This window comes from Anser cygnoides, chromosome 8 (assembly GCF_040182565.1).
Source record: "Anser cygnoides isolate HZ-2024a breed goose chromosome 8, Taihu_goose_T2T_genome, whole genome shotgun sequence".
Classification (NCBI taxonomy): domain Eukaryota; kingdom Metazoa; phylum Chordata; class Aves; order Anseriformes; family Anatidae; genus Anser; species Anser cygnoides.
The window spans coordinates 18,101,566-18,121,118 of record NC_089880.1 but is presented as its reverse complement, the minus strand read 5'-3'; the positions used below and the strand labels follow the sequence as shown (position 1 = coordinate 18,121,118).

Sequence of the window (19,553 nt, the reverse complement as noted above, 5' to 3'; positions counted from 1 at the left end):
CTATATTAGAAGGCTATAAGAGTAGTTCAGGTTAGCACATTCAAGTCTTGATTGCCATTACAACCTCAGAACTGTAACCTCATTTAGGGCTCATAAGATTATTCCAGAAAAAAATCTACACATCCACTATAATGGTTTACAGTAAGACATTTATCAAAGCATGTTGCCTTGGACTTTCTTCAAATCAGGAAGGAAAATAAGGTATTAAATAGATTAATATAGTTTATGAGACTACAGTTAGAGCAGTGTGGAAGCTGGTGGGGTGGACATGGATTATACTTTACAGAGCCAAACCATTTTTAAGCTTTCAATGGCAATAGTTTTTAAATGATATTTTTTGTTTGTTTGTTTTTGTAATGAACTAAGGAAAAATCACATTGATTACATCTTAGTGCATATGTCTACAAAAACCATAACTACCAGAAAATGTAACTAATCATTTTGCATGCTTCCCACACTACCCCTTGTTAATGGTGGTTTTTTTTAAATCCTGGGTAGGGACCATTCCTCTTTTTTTATTTTTATTTTTTTTTCTGCTGCTGATTACTCTTGTTACACTGATCTTGTTACACATCACTTACCTTCCTCTGTTACTGAGGTTTTGGCGCCATCTTCTGCTACTGCATTTCAGTTTGTCCAGGCATCCTACAGCACAGACGGAGGAATGCTTCAAGCAGAACAGTGAACTAAATTATGTTTTAAAATACATAGAGAGATGATTTGATGTTATGGTATTGTTAAAGCATTTTTAAAAAGAGACCTAGGATCCAGTCTACCATAACCTACTCTGTTCCTTTTCACGAAGAGCATAATTTGGCCAGTGGAACTTCTTTCTGATAGAGATGAGTGGGGTGGAAAGCTCAGCATGCTGCTGAGTCCAAGCCATTTATAGAATTTAATACTTACAAAAAAGAATGAAATCTAAAAGTGTTGTTTTAGTTTTTAATTATATTCTGGACAGACTTGGTAAATAGTCACTGGGAAACATTAAACCAAAACCCACAGTACTACTGCTTGGTTAGACTGCGCTTTAATTTCTAACTTACTGGAAGAAGTTGAAATTCATTCCTAATTATGTAATGCATTAATGCATTGCATTAATAATTTTCTGTTTATGATGTTATGATCACAATGTACATGGGAGAGTTAATTTTCTTTCTAAACACCTGTACTTCAAAAGTTATAGTTCAGCTCCAAGAACAGAGTCTGTAAAATGTTTCTTAAGGTAAAGTTTCTGGATGGAGCAGTCAAGGTATGTACGGAAGAGGAAGTGGGGAAGGGGACTTCTCCTATTTCATCTTAATTTAAAAATTATTTCCTTTCTTAAACACTTTAACTATAAAATAACCTCCAGGCATAAGCAAAGAAGTCTTACTTTCGACAGGTGCCAGTTCATATTTAGTATGTACATTCATAAGTTAGGAGGTGCATTTACACGATTTAATTTCTAGGTGATGTTGATGCTATAAAATAATCATGGTAGATCAGACCAGAATTTCTCTGGAGGGCTATTCCAGAGAAAGCATACCTAGGAAAGCAATGTCCTGTTTACCTTGTTAAGCTGTGCTTTCATGTTTGATGTGTAACATGTATCAGCTATTTGAAACTCAAAGAGCAATGCCGAACAAGACTACAGGTTAATTCCTGCTTTGGCCTCACACCATTAAGTTTTTCAGGTTATCTCAGGATCTTTACCTCAAAATAAATCTAGGTAAGTAGCTCATATGTTGACTAAAAATATCATAATTACTCATTTTATGGTGGCTGGGTAAAATACTTGCACATTCTTTACAATGCTAATGGAGTTTTTATTGTAACTGTTGCTGTAATTGAAACTCTGTGTGGCTACAGCTGTCTGTCCATGTTGTTTGGAATATTCTGTTACCCAGTGAACAACTTGCTTTCACTTCTGATTGCCTCTGAAACATCAGTTCTTTGTCATAATATTTAAAATGTAATAGAACAGACTTCAATCTAAAACACAAAAGGCACAGTGTTCTGTGCTCTAAAGATCCAGCTGTTCCAGTATTACACAAGTCCCGATGACATTTGACATATCGTTAGTAACTTCTCTTGTGAGGGGAAAAATGACAATACCAACACTTACTGACTGGTTTTGCTAGTTTTGATGTAGCACCTTTGTCAGGGGACACAAGTAGGATCCAGTTGTTGATTACCTCTGTTTATAAAAGGTTTTCTGAATACTAGTTTGATTTAGACAAGTAGGTCCTCCCAATAAAATATTGTAATAGCAAGACTTCAAAACATTATTTTCATTCTTTCACATCATATCTGGTGTTTTTGTGTCCCCGCTACATTTAGCAACTAAGCAGGTTGAGATGTGTGATACACATACCCAACTGTAAAGCTCAGCTCCGTCTGTCTTTGTTCCAGACCTTCGATGAATGTGTGGCAGCTGGAGGTTCAGACTGTGCTCCGGAGAAACTTTGGCTTCAAATTCCGTTCTTCTGTGGCCACAGCTCCGAGTGCTGGTAGGGAGATAAACGTGGCTTAAGTTCTTAGTCAAGTATATCATCGCTGAAATATAAGTGTAACGAATGTGTAGTACAGTTGGGGGACTGGATGAAGTGTAGCAGAAGGTACTTTACTAATTCTTCTTATTACGTATTTTCTTTGAAGACGCCTCGAAATGCTTTTTACTGAAGCAGTACTGAAGTCCTTTAAACAAGCAATATGTTAGGATTCTGTATCAGCAGTGTTCTGAGGAAAAACTTAATTTTGTTTTAAAAAATTATTATTTGTAGATTTGGGATCTTTACATTTTTCATTTATGTCAGGTTACAATATCTGTTTTTCTGAGTGGAGATATTTTGTTCAAGCTCCTGGAGCTGTTGTTTGGTTGTGGTTTTTTTGAGAATGAAGTATTTGAGATCTGGATAAATTTATCTACTGAAACGTTTACCAGACATCAGTAGTCGATACATAGTAGAAACTGAAACAAAAGCAAATAGTGTCCATCTGTCAATGCATCTTGTTTTATAACAATGGCACAGGCTTTAAAGAACTGTTTAGCAAACCCTAATTTGGAAAAATGGTTAGTCACATAAAACAAATCACATGCAAGTACTATGTAGAAGAGAAAATGATAATAAATTAAAAACAAACAAAAACACACAAATGATATGATGGATTCTGAGTGAAATCAAGGGGAATTGTTTTAGTTTGTCACAGGTACTGTTCATCCAAATGGAATTAATTTAAGCATAAGCAAAGCAAATGGTCACTTGGGAACTTCTCTTTCAGTGCCTCTTGGTCATACAGGTGAACAAGCAGAGAAAAAGAAATACGTCTGAGCCTATATTTTCACCCTGTCTAGAGCTATAGAAAGAAGGAAAATGCCAGTTTAATTGTTGTCTTTGTTGTTCAATAGGGAAGTCCTCCCATTAACTGCAATGACTTTCTAGTACAGAATTATGCTTGTACAATGCAAAAAGGAAGGTGCGTTCTTACCAGAACCATTTCTGGTGTCTAATGTGAAAGTGGAGAAAATACTCCAAAAATTGCCTTAATAGAGACAGTAACCATATACATATATGCTTTTTAAATGGATAAGTTGTTATTCAAAATAACTAGAGAATTGAAATTTTAGATATGATAGATATGATGTTTTACATATGAACACAGGTAAGAGAAACTGGAAAGGGAAATGAAGACAGAAATGGTTATAATTTGAAATGAATCTTGCCTTTCCTGTACAAATGTCCTGTTATGTATGAAGTGATCTCCACCTAGGGACCAAGGATTGTTGGCTGACATCAGAGCTTGCCGTAATTGTTATTTGCCATTTTAGGAATGTGGGAAGTAGATGGGCTTTGGAACAAGCCAAGTACAACCTGATTAATGAATACTTCCTAGTGGGAGTTACTGAAGAGCTTGAAGACTTCATCATGTTATTGGAGGCAGCCTTGCCCCGGTTCTTCAGGGGTGCCACAGAACTGTACCGGACAGGTATTTAAATGGTTGATTTCCATATCCCATTCATGCTCTTATCGCTCTTTTTTATGTGAATTATTTAAACCTAGATGAATAGTTTTGAGTCTCTACCAAGCTTGCTTCTCCGTTGACTGATATCCCTACAGAAGAGAGAAACTCTTCCAAGAAAACTCTCCATACAAATTTTTGAGGGCTACCCAAGTGTCTTACTGTCTTACACAAACTGTAAATGTTGAAGACTGGGCTAAAGGCAGTTTTGTAGGTATGCTACACTTGCAAATCACAGAAAGCTCAAAATATACACTTAGGAAATTGCAGCAGGTGTTTGTCAGAATATTTTTGAAAAGGCTTGCAAGGGGCTTCAGTTACATTAAGTGGTTGGTAGTAGCAGATTTTTATTTCCTCAGAAGTCCTGCTGAAATTATCTGTTCTTGATGCAACCTTGTTATCTGCATAAAATCAGTTTTGATTTGAATGCATTTTCTTTTTAAAACAAAAAGGGAAAAAAAAACTCATCTTGTCTGCACCTGTGTTCAAAATCAAAATTTAGATCTTCAAATGACAAAGGGGAAGAAAAATGAGTTTTAAACAAGAAAATTGAAACATATTTTGTTCAGATGGCTTCCTTAAATTTGCTTTTATCACAATGATTTGAAAAACTGAAATAATTATTCTTTAGTTCAGGCATTCTTAAACTCAGTCACAGATCATGCAGAAGAAGTTTTGAAGACCCCCTCTGGATAACCTGGGAATTCTGACCCAGTATGGCAAATTATTCATTAAGGAATGTCAGGACAGAGTGAGCAAAATGGTATCTCAATAACTGGGAAAGTTAACTTAAAAATGCTACACGTGGTATTCAGAAACAGTGAGTGTAATGAAGGTTTTTTTTGGAGAACTCTGACTCCTGTTACACAGTGTGTATCACAGGATTTCTTGGTCAGACTGAAGATCCATACGGCTCATGAATACTTAATTAAATACTTAAAGCTCAGTGTGTGGTATCTGGCAGTGGTCATCAGCAAACGTCGGCGAAAGTGTGTAAGAACAGGACAAGTACATGATAGTCATCACTATAGGTTATCTTCAGTTCCGAAGAATGAGTAAAATGCACTTTGAAGGATAACTTTTATTTCTTTGGAGAATTTTTATGCCATCAACTGACTTTTAAAAAATTCTCAAACTTGCCACAACACTCTGTGACAGGAAGTTCCACAGTTAAGCTGAAAAAGCCTACAGTTCAGTATGACAAAACATGCTTGTGCTTTGAACATATCGTGTAGTTCCATTTGAGGCCCCCCATTCCTTTATGAAGGATCTGAGAACAGTAGTACGCAGTCTTTTCCAAGTTTTGTTTCGTTTTGTTTTGTTTTTTGCTAAGGTGGTGGGGCTGAAGAATTCTAACCTGAGTCCTTTCTCTGTGGAAACTGTTTTACATCTGTGATTGGCTTTGTTTCCTTTCTCTGTACCTTTTCCAGCTCACAGACCACTGTCCTTCACACAGTATTTGAGATTTAGGTTCACTGTGAATTTATTTCTTCCTGCCTATATGGAAGTGTTTTCTCTCCAAGATTATCCTGTTTCCCCAAACCATTGGTTTACTTGGGATACAAAGGTCCAAGTACTTCTGGGGTCATAATAAGATTTTTGCTATACAGGTAGATCCCTTTCTGTGAGCTGGCCATGCAACTTATGATGAGGAAAAGATCCTTATTAGTAGGGCTTCTTTCTGCAAATGGTAGAAATGGAACTGATGCATCAAGCCCTAGATAAGTACTATTGACAAATTTAATATAAAACAGCAGATAGCACTTCTTAAGGAAAATATTTTCATCATTTTGGTCATCTTAGTCTCATTAGCTAAGTCTCTGGCTCTGCAGTTTATAAAACTCTTAACATTAAATACCATATTAACATCTAAATAATAAATTCTGAAAGACTAATTGTGCTCCGAGTACATTACGTGGAGTAATCTTGTTCCTTAAATGAAATGTTCATTCCCTGGTTTTATTAGAGTAAGAAGAAAGACTTGAAAGAACTGTTGCAAAATTCATTAACATTTAGTGAGAGACTGCAATTTTCCAGCCCAACATGTTGCGTTAATAAATTCTGGATTAAGTTGTGTCACTTCGAATGCAGTTTATCAGCGTGCTGAGAGTGTGAAAACTCTGTAAATAAAAGGACTGTATACATTTTTTCATCACGTGAACGTTAAAGTGAAGCTATTACTTTCATTTTGCATTTAGGAAAGAAGTCTCATCTTAGGAAAACAACTGAGAAAAAACTTCCCACAAAAGAAACTATTGCCAAGCTACAACAGTCTGAAATCTGGAAAATGGAAAATGAGTTCTATGAATTTGCACTGGAGCAATTTCAATTCGTCAGAGCACATGCAGTTCGGGAAAAAGATGGAGAATTGTATATTCTGGCTCAAAACTTTTTCTATGAAAAGATTTACCCTAAATCAAACTAAGAACACAGTACTGGTAGATTTGTGGACCTAAATCTTTGGTCACATCATCATCACAGTCCTCAGCCATGGAAATTAGATTGCTTGTAGACCTCCAAGACATTTCTCTCTAGATCTGAGCAAAGTGGGCTGTGGATCACCTCCGGGGCGTTGGATACCAACTAACCATGTTGGTAATCCAGAAGCAAAAGTTTCATTTCTTTTATCTAACTAATACTTTCAGTGGGAGTTAATACCCTTTACCTGAAGAAATCTACACTTTAATTTGGAGCAATTAACACACAGCAGTTCTAGTTGAAAATATAAACAAAAAATGCTTCTGTTAATGCTCTTTTTAATTTTCAGAGCAATTTATTTTTGTTTATACTTCTGTGAAGAGGAAGTCATTTTTCCCAGCTTTCAACATGGAAATTTTGGTTGTATACTATATGAGTAGTGTTAATAACTGGTTGACATCTGTGCTTTGTTTTTGTGAATCATGTCACATGATATTATTTGGGATGGTTAATCATGTTCTGCTGAGAAATGCTGCTGCTGGAATTGCCCATATTTATATATGTGGTTTTATTAAAAAATTACAACTAAGCATTAGTGTTAAAACAACATCATTTTCAAATAATATTGTAAAAAGTTAAAGAATCAGAGCAGTGGGGGGGAGGGGCGAGTTCTTTTGTTTTTTTTATTCACACCACCCCTGACTGAGGTTGGGAAAACTGCAAAGAAAGTTGGTATTGTCTGCAGTTCTAGTTGATGCTTACAGTGGTATAAAAATAGTAAATTCAATATAAAGTTTCTCCATGGATTCTTTGTAGTAATTGTAAGCTGAGGTATTGGTGAATCCATATTATGACTCCATTAGTGAGCTGTGGTATGGTTAGGGTTTTCCTACTACTTCGAGACTTTTACCTGTAGAATATTTTTACTAAGGTGCTTTATAATGTGTTTTAAAGCATTGCATTTACAAAAGGAGTAAAATGCTGTAAATACTGCTTATTTTATGTATTTGGACCAAAAGGTTTAAAGTAACTCGTTCAAAGTGGGTTTTTGGTTTTCGGGTTTGTTTTTTTTTTTTTTTTTGCACCCATTCGGTTGTGTGAAGTAAAAAAAAAAACCATCACATATACTTCCTGGTTGAATTAACTGTTGGACATTGCAGAAATGCACTTCAGTGACCTCTATGACTTTAATACTAGAATGTTGTCCAGGGATTCTCTTTGCAGAAATGTTGTCGTCATCCTTTGTTATGTTAAGAGGAAAAGAAGAAAAATGTGATGTGTAGTCTGGTTGAGAAAGATGCAGTGAGCTTGACATAATTGTATTTATGTAACTGCCTTATGTGACTATTGTAAATTTGTGAGTTGCCATTATTAACAATGTGAAACACCTGGTAAATCAAGTAAATTGAAACTTGAGAACAGATGTTTGGGGCCACTGCATTATAGCAAATGGCAGTGGAGAACTACAAGAATTTGTTTCCTATTGAATTTTTGTTAAGATCTGAGTATTTACACATCTTACACCTGCCTTTTCTTAAAGTGCTTTTCACAGGGTCTGATGGGGGAAGGCACTGAGGAGACAAAGTAAAAAATCGTTGTAAAGGTTTTAATTCCTAAGGGATGATGCTGAAGGCTTAGTTTAAAATTACCAACTGGAGTTTCTTTAACCAGCTTGTTCTTGTAATGAAAACAAAGGAAATGGAAAATGGTCTGTGAACTGGGTGTCTGCAGCCAAAAGCAACAGTCCAATTACAGACAGGATAATGACAGACTATCAAGTACATCTTGCCTTTTCTTTGTTTTCTTGGATTTTCTCTTTGAATTTTAAAAATAGACCTCATTGTTCTTCCCAAATAATCAGGGAAGTTCCTTCTGGTAGCTTACCATTTATATAGTGTGAACCATGCATAAGATTTCCTGTGCTAGTTCTTGTCTATTGACGTCATGAATAATGCCAACATGCCTGGGAATGAGATGCGTTCACACATGAAGACAGTTTCTCGCTAAAGGAAGGAGCTGAGGAGTTGTACACAAGAAGTAGCTAATGGAGATATAAAAACTTCTAAAATGAAGCAATAGCCTTTTTGAAATAAGAGGAATATTTATAAACCCAGTAAAGATTATCTACTAGGTGATAGTTTTATTTTAGGTATTTTTGACTACGTTGTTTTCCTTCAGTATGATTTGGTAATTTACCTTCTTGAGTCTTCTTCAAAATTTTCAGAAGAGCACCTCTAGGAGAAAGGAAGCATTTACTAAGTAAAAACATACAACATTCATCTAAGTAATGAAAAAAGTTATGTACGCAAATACTTCTGTATTCACAAGAAAAAAAATAAGCAAAGCTGCTAGTGATTTCAGTACAGCCTACAGAAACCTATTCTATTTCATAAGCAGTTCTTAAAGTTGTATTCCCTCCCCCCACCCCAGATTAAGGATTTCTGAAATATAAGGCTTCAGGAATGGTAGAAAAATTTGTATTTCTGTTTACTTTTAAGAGCAATATATTTTTTCATAGTGCATATAAGTAAACGCATATTATTTACTTCTTGTTCTTTGCTGTGAACTGACCAGGTTGAGACAAAAGTTTAAGACTTTTTTTTTTAATGTTATTTACAGTTGGAGAGGTGAATTCATTCTAGATGTACTCTGAAAATGTTACTGTCTGTGGAACATGAAAGGAATTGAGACTGTACTTTTGTACGTAGTGCTACCATCTGCCCAACTGTGAACTTTTTAGAATCCCTTGAATTAAGAACTATTGATCTTTTAATTTCCTAAAAGCAGAGAGTTTAGGAAAAGGAAACTTACAAATTTTTTAATAACCCGCTGTGCTCATCTTCTATTCAGAAAAGGAATCAATCCAATCTGATATTAAAAACATTTTACAGTATATAAACAGAATTTATCTTGTGCATTTTCCCTTAATGAGTTTGAGTGAAAAGCAACAATACATGGACTCTTGTTGTTGTGGGCTGTATGATCAGTAAACTTACTATGCAGCCTTCTGAACACAGATCTCTGAACTGAAGTCACTGTAGTCTCTGCACAGGAGTGAGACTTGCTTTTTGCTGGGCTGAGTTCATTTGAAAGGTGCTGAAATGCTCATATATGTAGTTGAGAGTAGGTTTTGTTACATGGTTCAGTACTTTTTGTACAAAACTAACGCTCAGATTTTGTGCAAAATTCTAGCCCTGTTGAAACTCCTGACTGTCAGTGTAATGGCACTAGGACCAGCTGTGCTGGCAGCTACATAGCCATAACCCCAGCATGCCGGGAGCACTTGGGATCTACTGGGCAGTGTTGATGGGAGAGCAACAGTGTTTTTGGCTCCTTCCCGTAATAATCCTGCATCTGTGCAACAAGAATTTCACTCTTATTTTCTTAGTGCATCTGTGGGCAGACAAAATGCTAGGGTGTGGAGTGTCCTACGTGTACATTTCTGTTTGCTCTGGGTTTGTTTTCATACGGCCTCTCTTAATGGTATGCTGATCATGGCATCATTTTCAAACAGGCATGAAAATTGGTAGCTCTACAATATGGCGAAGGAAGCAGCAGTCCATCCTGGTCGTTTGAAATGCCTTTTTGTGGGTACTTAGCTTTTCTGGAGATACTTAGCTGTTTTTACTTTCCAGAAATACACATTTCCTTGTTTATGATCTCAGAGCAGTCCTATTTTAATATCAGGGAGAATTCGGTTATTTTCTGTTATAATTCTGTTAACATTTTCCATTAAACTTACCTGGTGTTGCTAACTGTCTGTGATGAAAGCTATGTGATGATGCTGTCTGAACTGTGCTGCTTAAGCAGTCAGTGGAAAAACCTGATTCAAGTGCACTGCCAATGAAGCTCTTCAAAATTAGAGCATATTTTATGACTACTAGAGATTAAATTTAAGGAAACTGTAGGGCTACGGAGTTGCATGGAAGCATCCTTTACTGTAAGCCTATGCAACTACGTAACCTTTACAGCAGTATTTATAGAAAGAGCCCTTTTCAAGAAGACTTTTCTGGAGCATAATTATAAATGTTTATACACTTGTACTGTCTTATATTTACATCAGCAGGTTTCTGTAGCTTCTGTAAAAAAGACAGGTTTGTGAGCATTTCTAAAGTAGTACTGAATGTAATTTTAAAAAACATGGATTGTGCTTCATGACTTTTTTCTTTTTAAATACACACAGCTAACTAGTGCCTTTTTTCCTCACAATCCATGTTGAAGATGTTTGCTCCCTCTCACCCTCCGTAAATTGATTCGTTTGTGCAATACTATTCCAACTTGAAACCATTTTGTCACAGCTGTTTGAGAAATAATCTCCATTTTTCCTTATTATGCTGCCAGCTTTCTGTTGTTGAAGTGTTTCAGTTGATTACCTAATGCAAATGCTATAAAATAAAACACCCAGTGGGAAGGGGAAAAAAAGAGTCTGCTGTCCTGTCTTAATATTTGTATGTCACATTCACATGAAAGGATCTTTTTCTAGAACGTGTTGTCATGCGGCATTGTGAACTTCATTTGCAGCGATTGCAATTCTGGAGGGGAGGGGTGAGCTGCAGCGTAGTTCATCTGCAATAATTTCATATAGCTACAACCAAATATACTTATAAGCCTTTAGAATTTGCATTGGGCTTTCTGGCCAGAAACATAATAAATTTCTAGTGGGTATACGTGGTGCTGGAAGTGTCAATGAAAAGTTCCTTAATATTAAAACTGAGATTTGTAAGAGCAGAAAATTAGCATTAAAACAATGAATTGATGCATACGTGTGTCTCTGGCTGAGAGAACAAACGACGTGACAGATTACCGTGGTGCTGGAAGATGCTCGCTTACTGCAGTGATGAGCGTGGTGTAAGAACTTGAGTGGAATAGAAATGTGGTTTGCATTTGTAGGCAAGCACTTAAAACAAGAAAATGTAGTGAGCATGGGGATGACACTGTTTAGGATTTCTGATGCATACTATAAACATCACCCTATAAACATTCCTAGCTGTACACACTATGGAGCTGAACAGCTGTCTGTCCCGGCCAAGTTTCCTAATGTGATAGTTCCTAAATATTTAGTTGTCAGCCTTGATGATTAAGAACCATCATGCAGTTACTCAGCAACTTCCACTTGAGGATTTTGCTGACCTTAAATCCCACTTCTGTTGCAAGTAGACTTTTCCTTATTTCCATCACTGGAAGTGATAAGTGTAATTGCTGTATGGAAAACAAGGTCTCTGCTTCTATCAGCCAGTGGGAAGTGAATGGAAAAAATTGCCTGGCCTATCTAGAGGTACAGGGCATTCTACGGTCACTGTACCTCTTCCTAAAATGATGAAGTAAACAAAATGGCAGCCCCAAAAATTTACAATACAAAAAATGTTTTATTTAAAATTACAGTAGCTTCTCCTGTGAAAGACAGAATGCTCTCACAGGTATGAGGTAAGTACTGCTTGAACCTTTTTTTTAACCGATGCTGCCATTTGCACAGGTAATTAATCGAATCAGTTGAAATTCGTGAGACGGGTGTGAAAGAAGGGAGAGGTTTTCGTGTTCAAAGCTAGATTTTTTTGCAGGTCCTGTATTTTCATTTTATTATTTACTGTTTGAATCTTGCATTTGATTTCAGTATGATTTCCTTACTTAATAAAATACAAGAAGTTGCTAGTGAATGTCAAAGCAATGTCCAGATGTTTTCTTCAAGCACAAGTCCCCTGCTATGACCTCCCCCTGGCTTCATTACCACATAACGCAGATGTGGTAACTTTCAATAAGAGCTAATTTAAAGGACTAATAATACTCTTTATTAAAAAAACCTCTACAAAGAACACCTGTGGCCTAAAAATGAAGGCTTTGAGACCTTTCACCTTGTCATAATAACCAACTGCATCCTCATAAAAATGGAAAATACTGTGATAAACATTCTCTGCCCACTTTCTACGTGTTTACAAGGCTTGTCCTGAATACCAGTCTGATTTGCTGCATGCGGGCAAAACCTTCTCATAACAAACATGGATGTCAGTAATTGCACAAAGAACAATTACCCATCTCCCTATTTAAAAAAATAAAAAATTAGAAAGATCTAAGAACAAAACATTAAAAAGGTGGTTGGTGGGAATTGGGGTTGTAGTTTAAGCATGCAGGTATCACATTCATATAATATTTTAAGAAATGGATTGCTGCCTTGCTGGTAGATGCGTGTATTGTTTCACCCCACTGTTAGTATGAACTCATCTTTTTTTTTTTTTCCAACTAAAAAAAACCATTGTATTTCAAACAAATTTGGTATTAATAAGAAAAAACACTTTTTTTTTCTATTTTGAGAGAGAAACATACCCAATTTGGTATGATAACTTAAATGCTCTAACTCAACCAGAACTTCTAGGTTTGATGCAGCAGTGACTGGAAAATATTATGAACAGCCTCTTTACCAAAAAAAAAAAAAAAAAAAAAAAAAGGCAGTCTAGAGAATAATGGTTTTCTGGCCCTTAAGACATTATTGTCTTGACAAATATTGATTGCAATTTTTAGCACAGAATAGAATTTGGCATCCTTAATCTCCTTTATTTAGAATTTAATAACTTTTAAAATGTTGCGTGACTTTGGAGAATTGGCAGGGGGAAAAGGAATGCTCAACTGCTGGAGACTTGTTCAGTTATAGGCTGGCTTTGTCAAGGCTGCCTCTGTGTAATGATAACTGAATATATGGGCAAAAGTTCTGTAACGCAGTCAGTATGGTAATAAAGGGTGTATGTGCATCTGTGAGGACAATAGGTACAGAGTGGAGTGGAAGTGCAGGCAGAAATACAAACCATTATATGAGGTTGTAGACGTCATAATGTTAACAGCTATGATGGCTATCTTTGGCCTAATTATCTGCTTTGGATCTTCAGTGCCTTCCCTAGACTGAATTAATGAGTTCAAGGTTGCAACCATCAAGGCTACTGCTATTATAAGCAAGGCCTGTGCATCAACGAATAAAATCTCTCCTATTTATAACCCCAGTCCAAATGCCTACTTCCAGCACTTCTAAATGCTAAGCTATAGATCTGGAAAAACAAATTGTGCTGCCCGGGAGGCTTGTATGCTCTTCATTCGAGATCCTTGCATCTCGAAGATAAAATGGACAGTAATGGCATAATAGAAGTCAAATCCATGAAGTCTGGGAGAAAGCATCTTATTCTCACATTACAGGAAACAAAAATTACACTTTTTTTTTGGTGTCCATTCAGAACGAGCTCAGGGATTCTAGCCAGACATCTGTTAATACTAAATGCTACTGCTGAGAGATGGTTGGAAAACTGAGGTTTACTTTCAGCACAAATTGCCATACACAATGTTTTCTCTACAAAAACTTTTCAACAAATGTGGGTTGTTTTGTTTTGTTTTTCCTAAGACAACTGGGGATTTTTTCCCTTAAAAACAGAGCAAAACAGGAAAATGTCAGTACCCCCCGCCCCAGTGAACGTTCTTTGTCAATGCTTTTTTTTCCCCAAGTGGATGGAAAAATGTATGAGAGTATGACATCTGCATTCAGCCTCTCCCTTTTCTCAGCTGGCTCTGGGAGATAGCGCAATAGGTTTCATTCATTCACAAGCCTTGCAAAGGACAAGTCTTATCTCGCAGGTATTGTTGTGAGACATGAGGTCACGCTCCAATGGGGAGTTTATCAAACTTTGTGTTTACTCAGGATCACCTTTGAGAGTAGTGGTGGCAGCAGCGCTCCCTGTCCTGCGTGTCGGAGGCAGTGCTCACGTGTTGTGCCGAACTGGCTTGTGAGCACTACTGAACGTGCATACAGCATTGGGAAGTTTGCCCAATGCATCTGATGGTCACTTAATCCAGTAAAGGTATCTAACTTCTGCTTGCGTATTTATTTATTACTTTTAGTCTTTGTGCAGGACAAGTGCATGACAAGCTGAGAATCAGACTGCAATAAATGAGTTTTATTAACAAAAGTTTTGCAGCTGGCTCATGTGTAGCTTTAAGCATTGTTTTGGTTCTGTAACCCCTCATCTCCAATGCACCTGTCCAGGAATATCCTCATATTTATTTATATGTATGTGCGTGTGTCCACACACATACAGTCATAGTTCTCATTGCTCTATTGTACTGGAGAAGTCATATTTAAAGGCATCTTTGGAAGCCAAGTTTGAAAACACTGTCAGTAGTCAGGAGGAACAAAGCATGCCTAGGCAGGTAGGTGCTCCATTGCACTTTCAAAACCCAGCTTCTTTGTGTATCTGAATGTCCTCTCAGCATTTGTTGAGCAGTGCAGCTTGGGTTTTACTTGGTTCTAATATCTAAGAAACAAATTTGAAAGATGTTTCTCCAATGAAAGATCCTTATGGTAAAGCTTATTGCTCCTTTACCACATGGTTTCCAAGACAATTGTGTACCTTATGACTGAGAGGAGGGAGAAATCCTGATGTGGTTTATCATAGATATTGAGATGGATATTTGAGTATATTTTAGCGTTTTATGTTTTGCCTATGCACGTTGATTTAAATTCATTCTTTTTCTTCTGTTTTCTCACATGCATTGAAGAAATTTGATAAGCAAAAGAAAGTGCTTTTCTCTGTATGCTGCGTTGATCCATTCAGTGGTGGTAGACCCTCCTCCGTGACAGTCTCATTTTGTTTATCCAGATTCAAATAACGATTGATAACTGGAAGTCTTACTGTCTAGTCCAAAGATGTTGTAAATGACTAGGAAATGGGAACTGGGTATCATAGCCATACAAGATATTCTAACAGTATTGTGATAACATTATTCATCTGTTTTTCAAATGTGGAGGCCGAATTTAGATATTTGTTAGATTAATGTAGTTATCCAACTTTTTTCTTCACGTTGAGCAAATATTAATAACTTTCGAGGAAAGCAGTATATCTAGTTTTACTAAGTAGTAACATCTGCCCACAGCTTGGCATCTGAGTTTGTAATTATTGACTTTATTCTTTTAAAACCAGCCGGAAAATTGTTTTCTGTTGCTCCTGCTCCTTGTTATGAAAATATATTTCCAACAATTTTTTAAAAATCACTTCCTCTACATATTCTCTTTTGTAATCACATCTGCAAGAAAAATGTGAGTTAGGAACATTAATCATTTGGGAGTCTTGTATCTAAGTCTTTGAAGACAAAGTGCTGCTTCTGCTGACTGTAGACTTTTTGCCCAGGGTGGTTTCCTCTTTCCATATAAATCAAAAAAAAAAAAAAATCTGCTGTTCCTCCCAAATCAGACGGGGGGAGGGGGAACCCTAAAGGAATAAATAGATGGTTTCTGTGTGATGTCACTGCCATAAAAAAAACAGGCCAGTAACAAAATCTTCAGGACTTTTGAGAAACATTGTTAAAGCACTGTAAATGAAAAACAAAGCCAAATTCTCCACCTGCCCAAAGCTGGGGCAAAAAATCCACACACATCACTTCAAAAAAACAATACATTTCCACTCTGAAGATCTGTTCAGATTAGAAGGAGTGTTTCTTAGTGTTTTGCAGTTTGGTTTCTACGTTGCAGTTGCATATATATCAGCCTTCTGTAAGAAATGCATCAAATGGTAAGTTTTATTAGCAGCATTTTCTCATCTCCCCCTCCTCCCCCCAGTTTCTGTGAAGGATATGCAGCTTATGAGCAAAACTGGCTGCTGGGCAAAGGCTTACCTATTGAAAAGCAGTGGGGAGGCTACTTGGGAATATTGATGTCTGCTTCTAGGAAAGATGATTTACCAGTCTGCCAGGTGACAGCACATAACTGAGAAGTTTAAGCAACTTCCCTGTTGTTACTCGTCAGAGATGGATATTTCACCCAGCACGTGCAAAGCCAGTAGACTAACATAGATGCAGGTAAATTCCTGCATCTTGTGCATTTTGTCTTTCTGTCCCTCTCTGGGCATCTGTTGTCATCATCATCTATCCACTAGAGAGAAGTCTCTCCATCAGGTAAGAGCTTTCTTTTCCTATCAGGAGCAGTACAACAGATTCTTGTTTGTTGTAGATGACTTGGTGTAAGAAGCGTGTTAGTATTATTGCACACAAATAATTTTATTGGCACATAAATCAATAGTGCTGCAGATCAAAAGGAAGCCTGTGTTGGTAAGCAGTATTGGCATGTGGCTGCCATAATATCTGATTATTACCAGATAGCATTGAATAGCATCTTCTTTATCCTTTGCGGTGTTTTTGTTAGAAAACTTAGTAGTTATCTGTATTGGAGGTGAGGCACTGAAGCACGGGTGGGATTTATCCTCCCTGCTGCCTGCGTGCAGGCTCAGCCCTGGCCCAGCTGCAGTGGGGCCCGCTGGTGCTCCAGCAGGGATGTGCCACACAGGGGAGGGAATGGCCAGCTGCATCGCTCCTTCTGCTTGCCACTGGGTTCAGCAAACTGAATGGTTCTGAGGAACAGGGCCTTGACCTGGGGGGTATGCCTGCTGGAGTGTTTTAATATTGAAATACCATGCTGAAGTAACAGCAGGGTTGGGGGAACAGGCTTTTTGTTGCACTCCTAATCCAGGAATGCAGTACTTGGGAATAGAGCAAGAATGTTGGTGTAGGTGAATTGCCTTTGGTTCTTGCAGTCTTCGGTGTGAAAACACTGTGGAGAAGCCAAGAATTAAACTGAGATCTCCCGAGCCCTTGCAGAAGGGCTCGTCCCGTCTGTTCACTAACCTTCCCCTCATATAACTTTCTACCTTGGCATGACTAATGCTTCAAATTAATGTATACTAACCTCTAGTGTTTCAATATAATAACATAATTTATGTCTTAATACAGAATTTAATTTTTGTACTTGCCTGTCATGTTTCAGGCAGTGGGAAGGGTCAAGGAACAGGTGTGGGTGCTGGGGAGCACTTTGCTTGCAGCTTTCCCTTTGGTCACAGGTTGCAGATGCCTTGAGCTTGCTGTTGCTGGCTGAAGCTGTACCAGGGTACAAGTCTTGTTCCTCAAGACTCCAAACAGAGTTCTAGAGCCTGAAGTGAAAAATAAAGAAACAAATAGCAACTTTCTGAATGTTGGAACTAACTCCTTTGACTCATTTGGAAAAGGGTCAGAACAGAAACAGCTGTGTGCTGCAATGCTAGAGGAAGGGAGCACAGCAATTGCGGCCTTTTCCTCCCCCTAAATCTGAGTCTTGCTTCTGTGGTTTTGTGCGATTGGAGGAAAGAATTGCCACGATTACATTCTTGTGTCTGCTGTAATAAGCCCTTTAATAACCAAGGGGATAAAGATCAGAAAAGGTCCTTTTAGACATCTGTAGCCATTGGGAGCAGTGGTTTTTCAGAATCTTCTTCAGCGAATGCTTGGGATAGCCTTGTGGTGAAGTATGTGCAACAGGTGGGAAGAACTGGGGAGACAAAAAACAGTGCGTTGTATGGAATCTGCCCGCTTGCATTTCCAGGCCAACATCCCTCTTGTCCAAACTCTGCTAACGTTGAACAGGGTAAAGACAGGTTATCTTCTTTTCATTTTGAAAGAGTCACCCCCTGCATCAGCAAAATTAAAGCTTGAGGATATTGGACTGAGATCATGCCAAAATAATAAAAATAAAACAGTAAATAAATAAAACTTAATTTTATGCTGTATATTCAGGCCTATATTTAACTAAAAACATGCCCAGCAGTACCTGTGTCCCTGCCACGCAGTATTCAAAAGGCATAATACTTGCCCTTACTTTCCATGCCATAAATATGCTGCTATGCAAGCTGAGTGCTGCAGCATCACATCTGCTTTTGGGACCGATGCTCGCAGGCCTTTACGTGCCCACTGGATCACTGCATGCTTTTGGGGGCTCTAAAGCAAGAGACGTAAACTCTACCTAATCACATGCTGCACAGGCAAGTACTGTCTGTCATACCGTCCTCGTTCCCCCCTCACACACACATGCACACACGATCACCAGCTCTGCAGCTTGGTTTTTGCAGGGGAGAGCTGCTCTTGTGGCCTCCAAAAGCTTGCTGCATCTCCAGGGGACAGGGGCTGGTGCCCTTCACAGGGCAATAACTTTAAAACTGACATATGCTGCTTTGCACTTGCTGCAATTATTTAGAAACCTCTGTGTCAAATGGCCCACGTTAAGCCAAAGAGCATATTACTAGGGGTGTGCTAACCGCACGAGAGCGCTAACCCAAAGCTGACAGCCTGACCCAGCACCGTGCTTTAAGAGGGCAGGGCCGTAGCATTGGGGATGGAATTCTGCTCTAATTAGGCCATTACCTAACCTTCAAAGCTGTATTTTCTTCCTCCTCTGCATGCAACGCGGGAGGAAAGGCTGCTGGAGAAGACAGGAAGAGCCCTATCTGATCCTTATCAGGAGCGGACGAAAGCCATGCGTTGCTTTTTCCTTTTGACGTGTGCAATTAGCTTGGCTCGTGTGGAAGAAACATGTCAAGGTAAATGGGTGCCTCTGTCCCTCCCCCGCAGCTCCCTGGCGAGGCCACGGTTTGGCCCTCCTGCGAGGGGCCATTTTATCACCTGCTGACAGCCGTGCCCCTCGTAAAGCCTGCTGTGCACCATGGCTGTGCCCCGTCCTGGGGTCCCTCTGCCGGGCCGTGCATCCAGTCTTACAGCCTGAGTGCGTGCCTCATAAACCTCGGCGTGAACCCACGTCTTTCCGTCTCTCCTTGCCTGGTGCTTTATGCCCCCCCTTCCAAAGAAGCCTTTCTGTTTTTATGGAGAGAGGCGATCTTTCTGCCCGTGGCAGACAGCTGTGGCCCTTCGGAGCAGCGGAGGCTCGCACTGCTGCATTGAGCCCGTGAGGGGACAGAGCTCGGGCACCGTGTTGGAACGGGAGGAATAGTTGGAGCTGAAGGTAACGGGAACAGCAGCGGATCTTTATGGTTAAAAAACGTACTTAATTTTATTTTATGAAGGTGAAAATGGTGGCAGGGCAAAATCCAGCAGCTCCCCTGAGGGCACACTGGAAGTTTCCGCAGTTGGCCTAACCAGGGGCTGACCCGGCCAACAACACCCGCGGCGCGGTGCCCACGGCGGCCCCGGGCATGTGGCCGCTGCGCCACGCCAGGCCCCGGCCGAGTGGCGCTGTGAGGCCACCCTGGCGGCCAAAACTGTCACCAAAGGGGACAGAAACGGGCCGGGGGGGAGGGGGGGGGGACCCGGCGGCGGCGCGGCGCTAGGTGGCGCACAAGGCCCGGCAC

The 19,553-nt window shown here is 38.9% G+C and overlaps 1 protein-coding gene across 1 annotated transcript in view; it reads left to right on the top strand.

Annotated features, from left to right (window-relative positions):
* Positions 1-10,844, top strand: part of HS2ST1 (heparan sulfate 2-O-sulfotransferase 1) — a 78,644-nt gene extending 67,800 nt beyond the window's left edge. Inside the window, exons 5-7 of the mRNA XM_067001224.1 lie at positions 2,395-2,492; positions 3,812-3,969; positions 6,201-10,844. Coding sequence (XP_066857325.1) covers positions 2,395-2,492; positions 3,812-3,969; positions 6,201-6,427 — 483 coding nt within the window. The 3' untranslated portion in view covers positions 6,428-10,844. The remainder of the gene's footprint in view (positions 1-2,394; positions 2,493-3,811; positions 3,970-6,200) is intronic.
* The last annotated feature ends 8,709 nt before the right edge of the window (positions 10,845-19,553 follow it).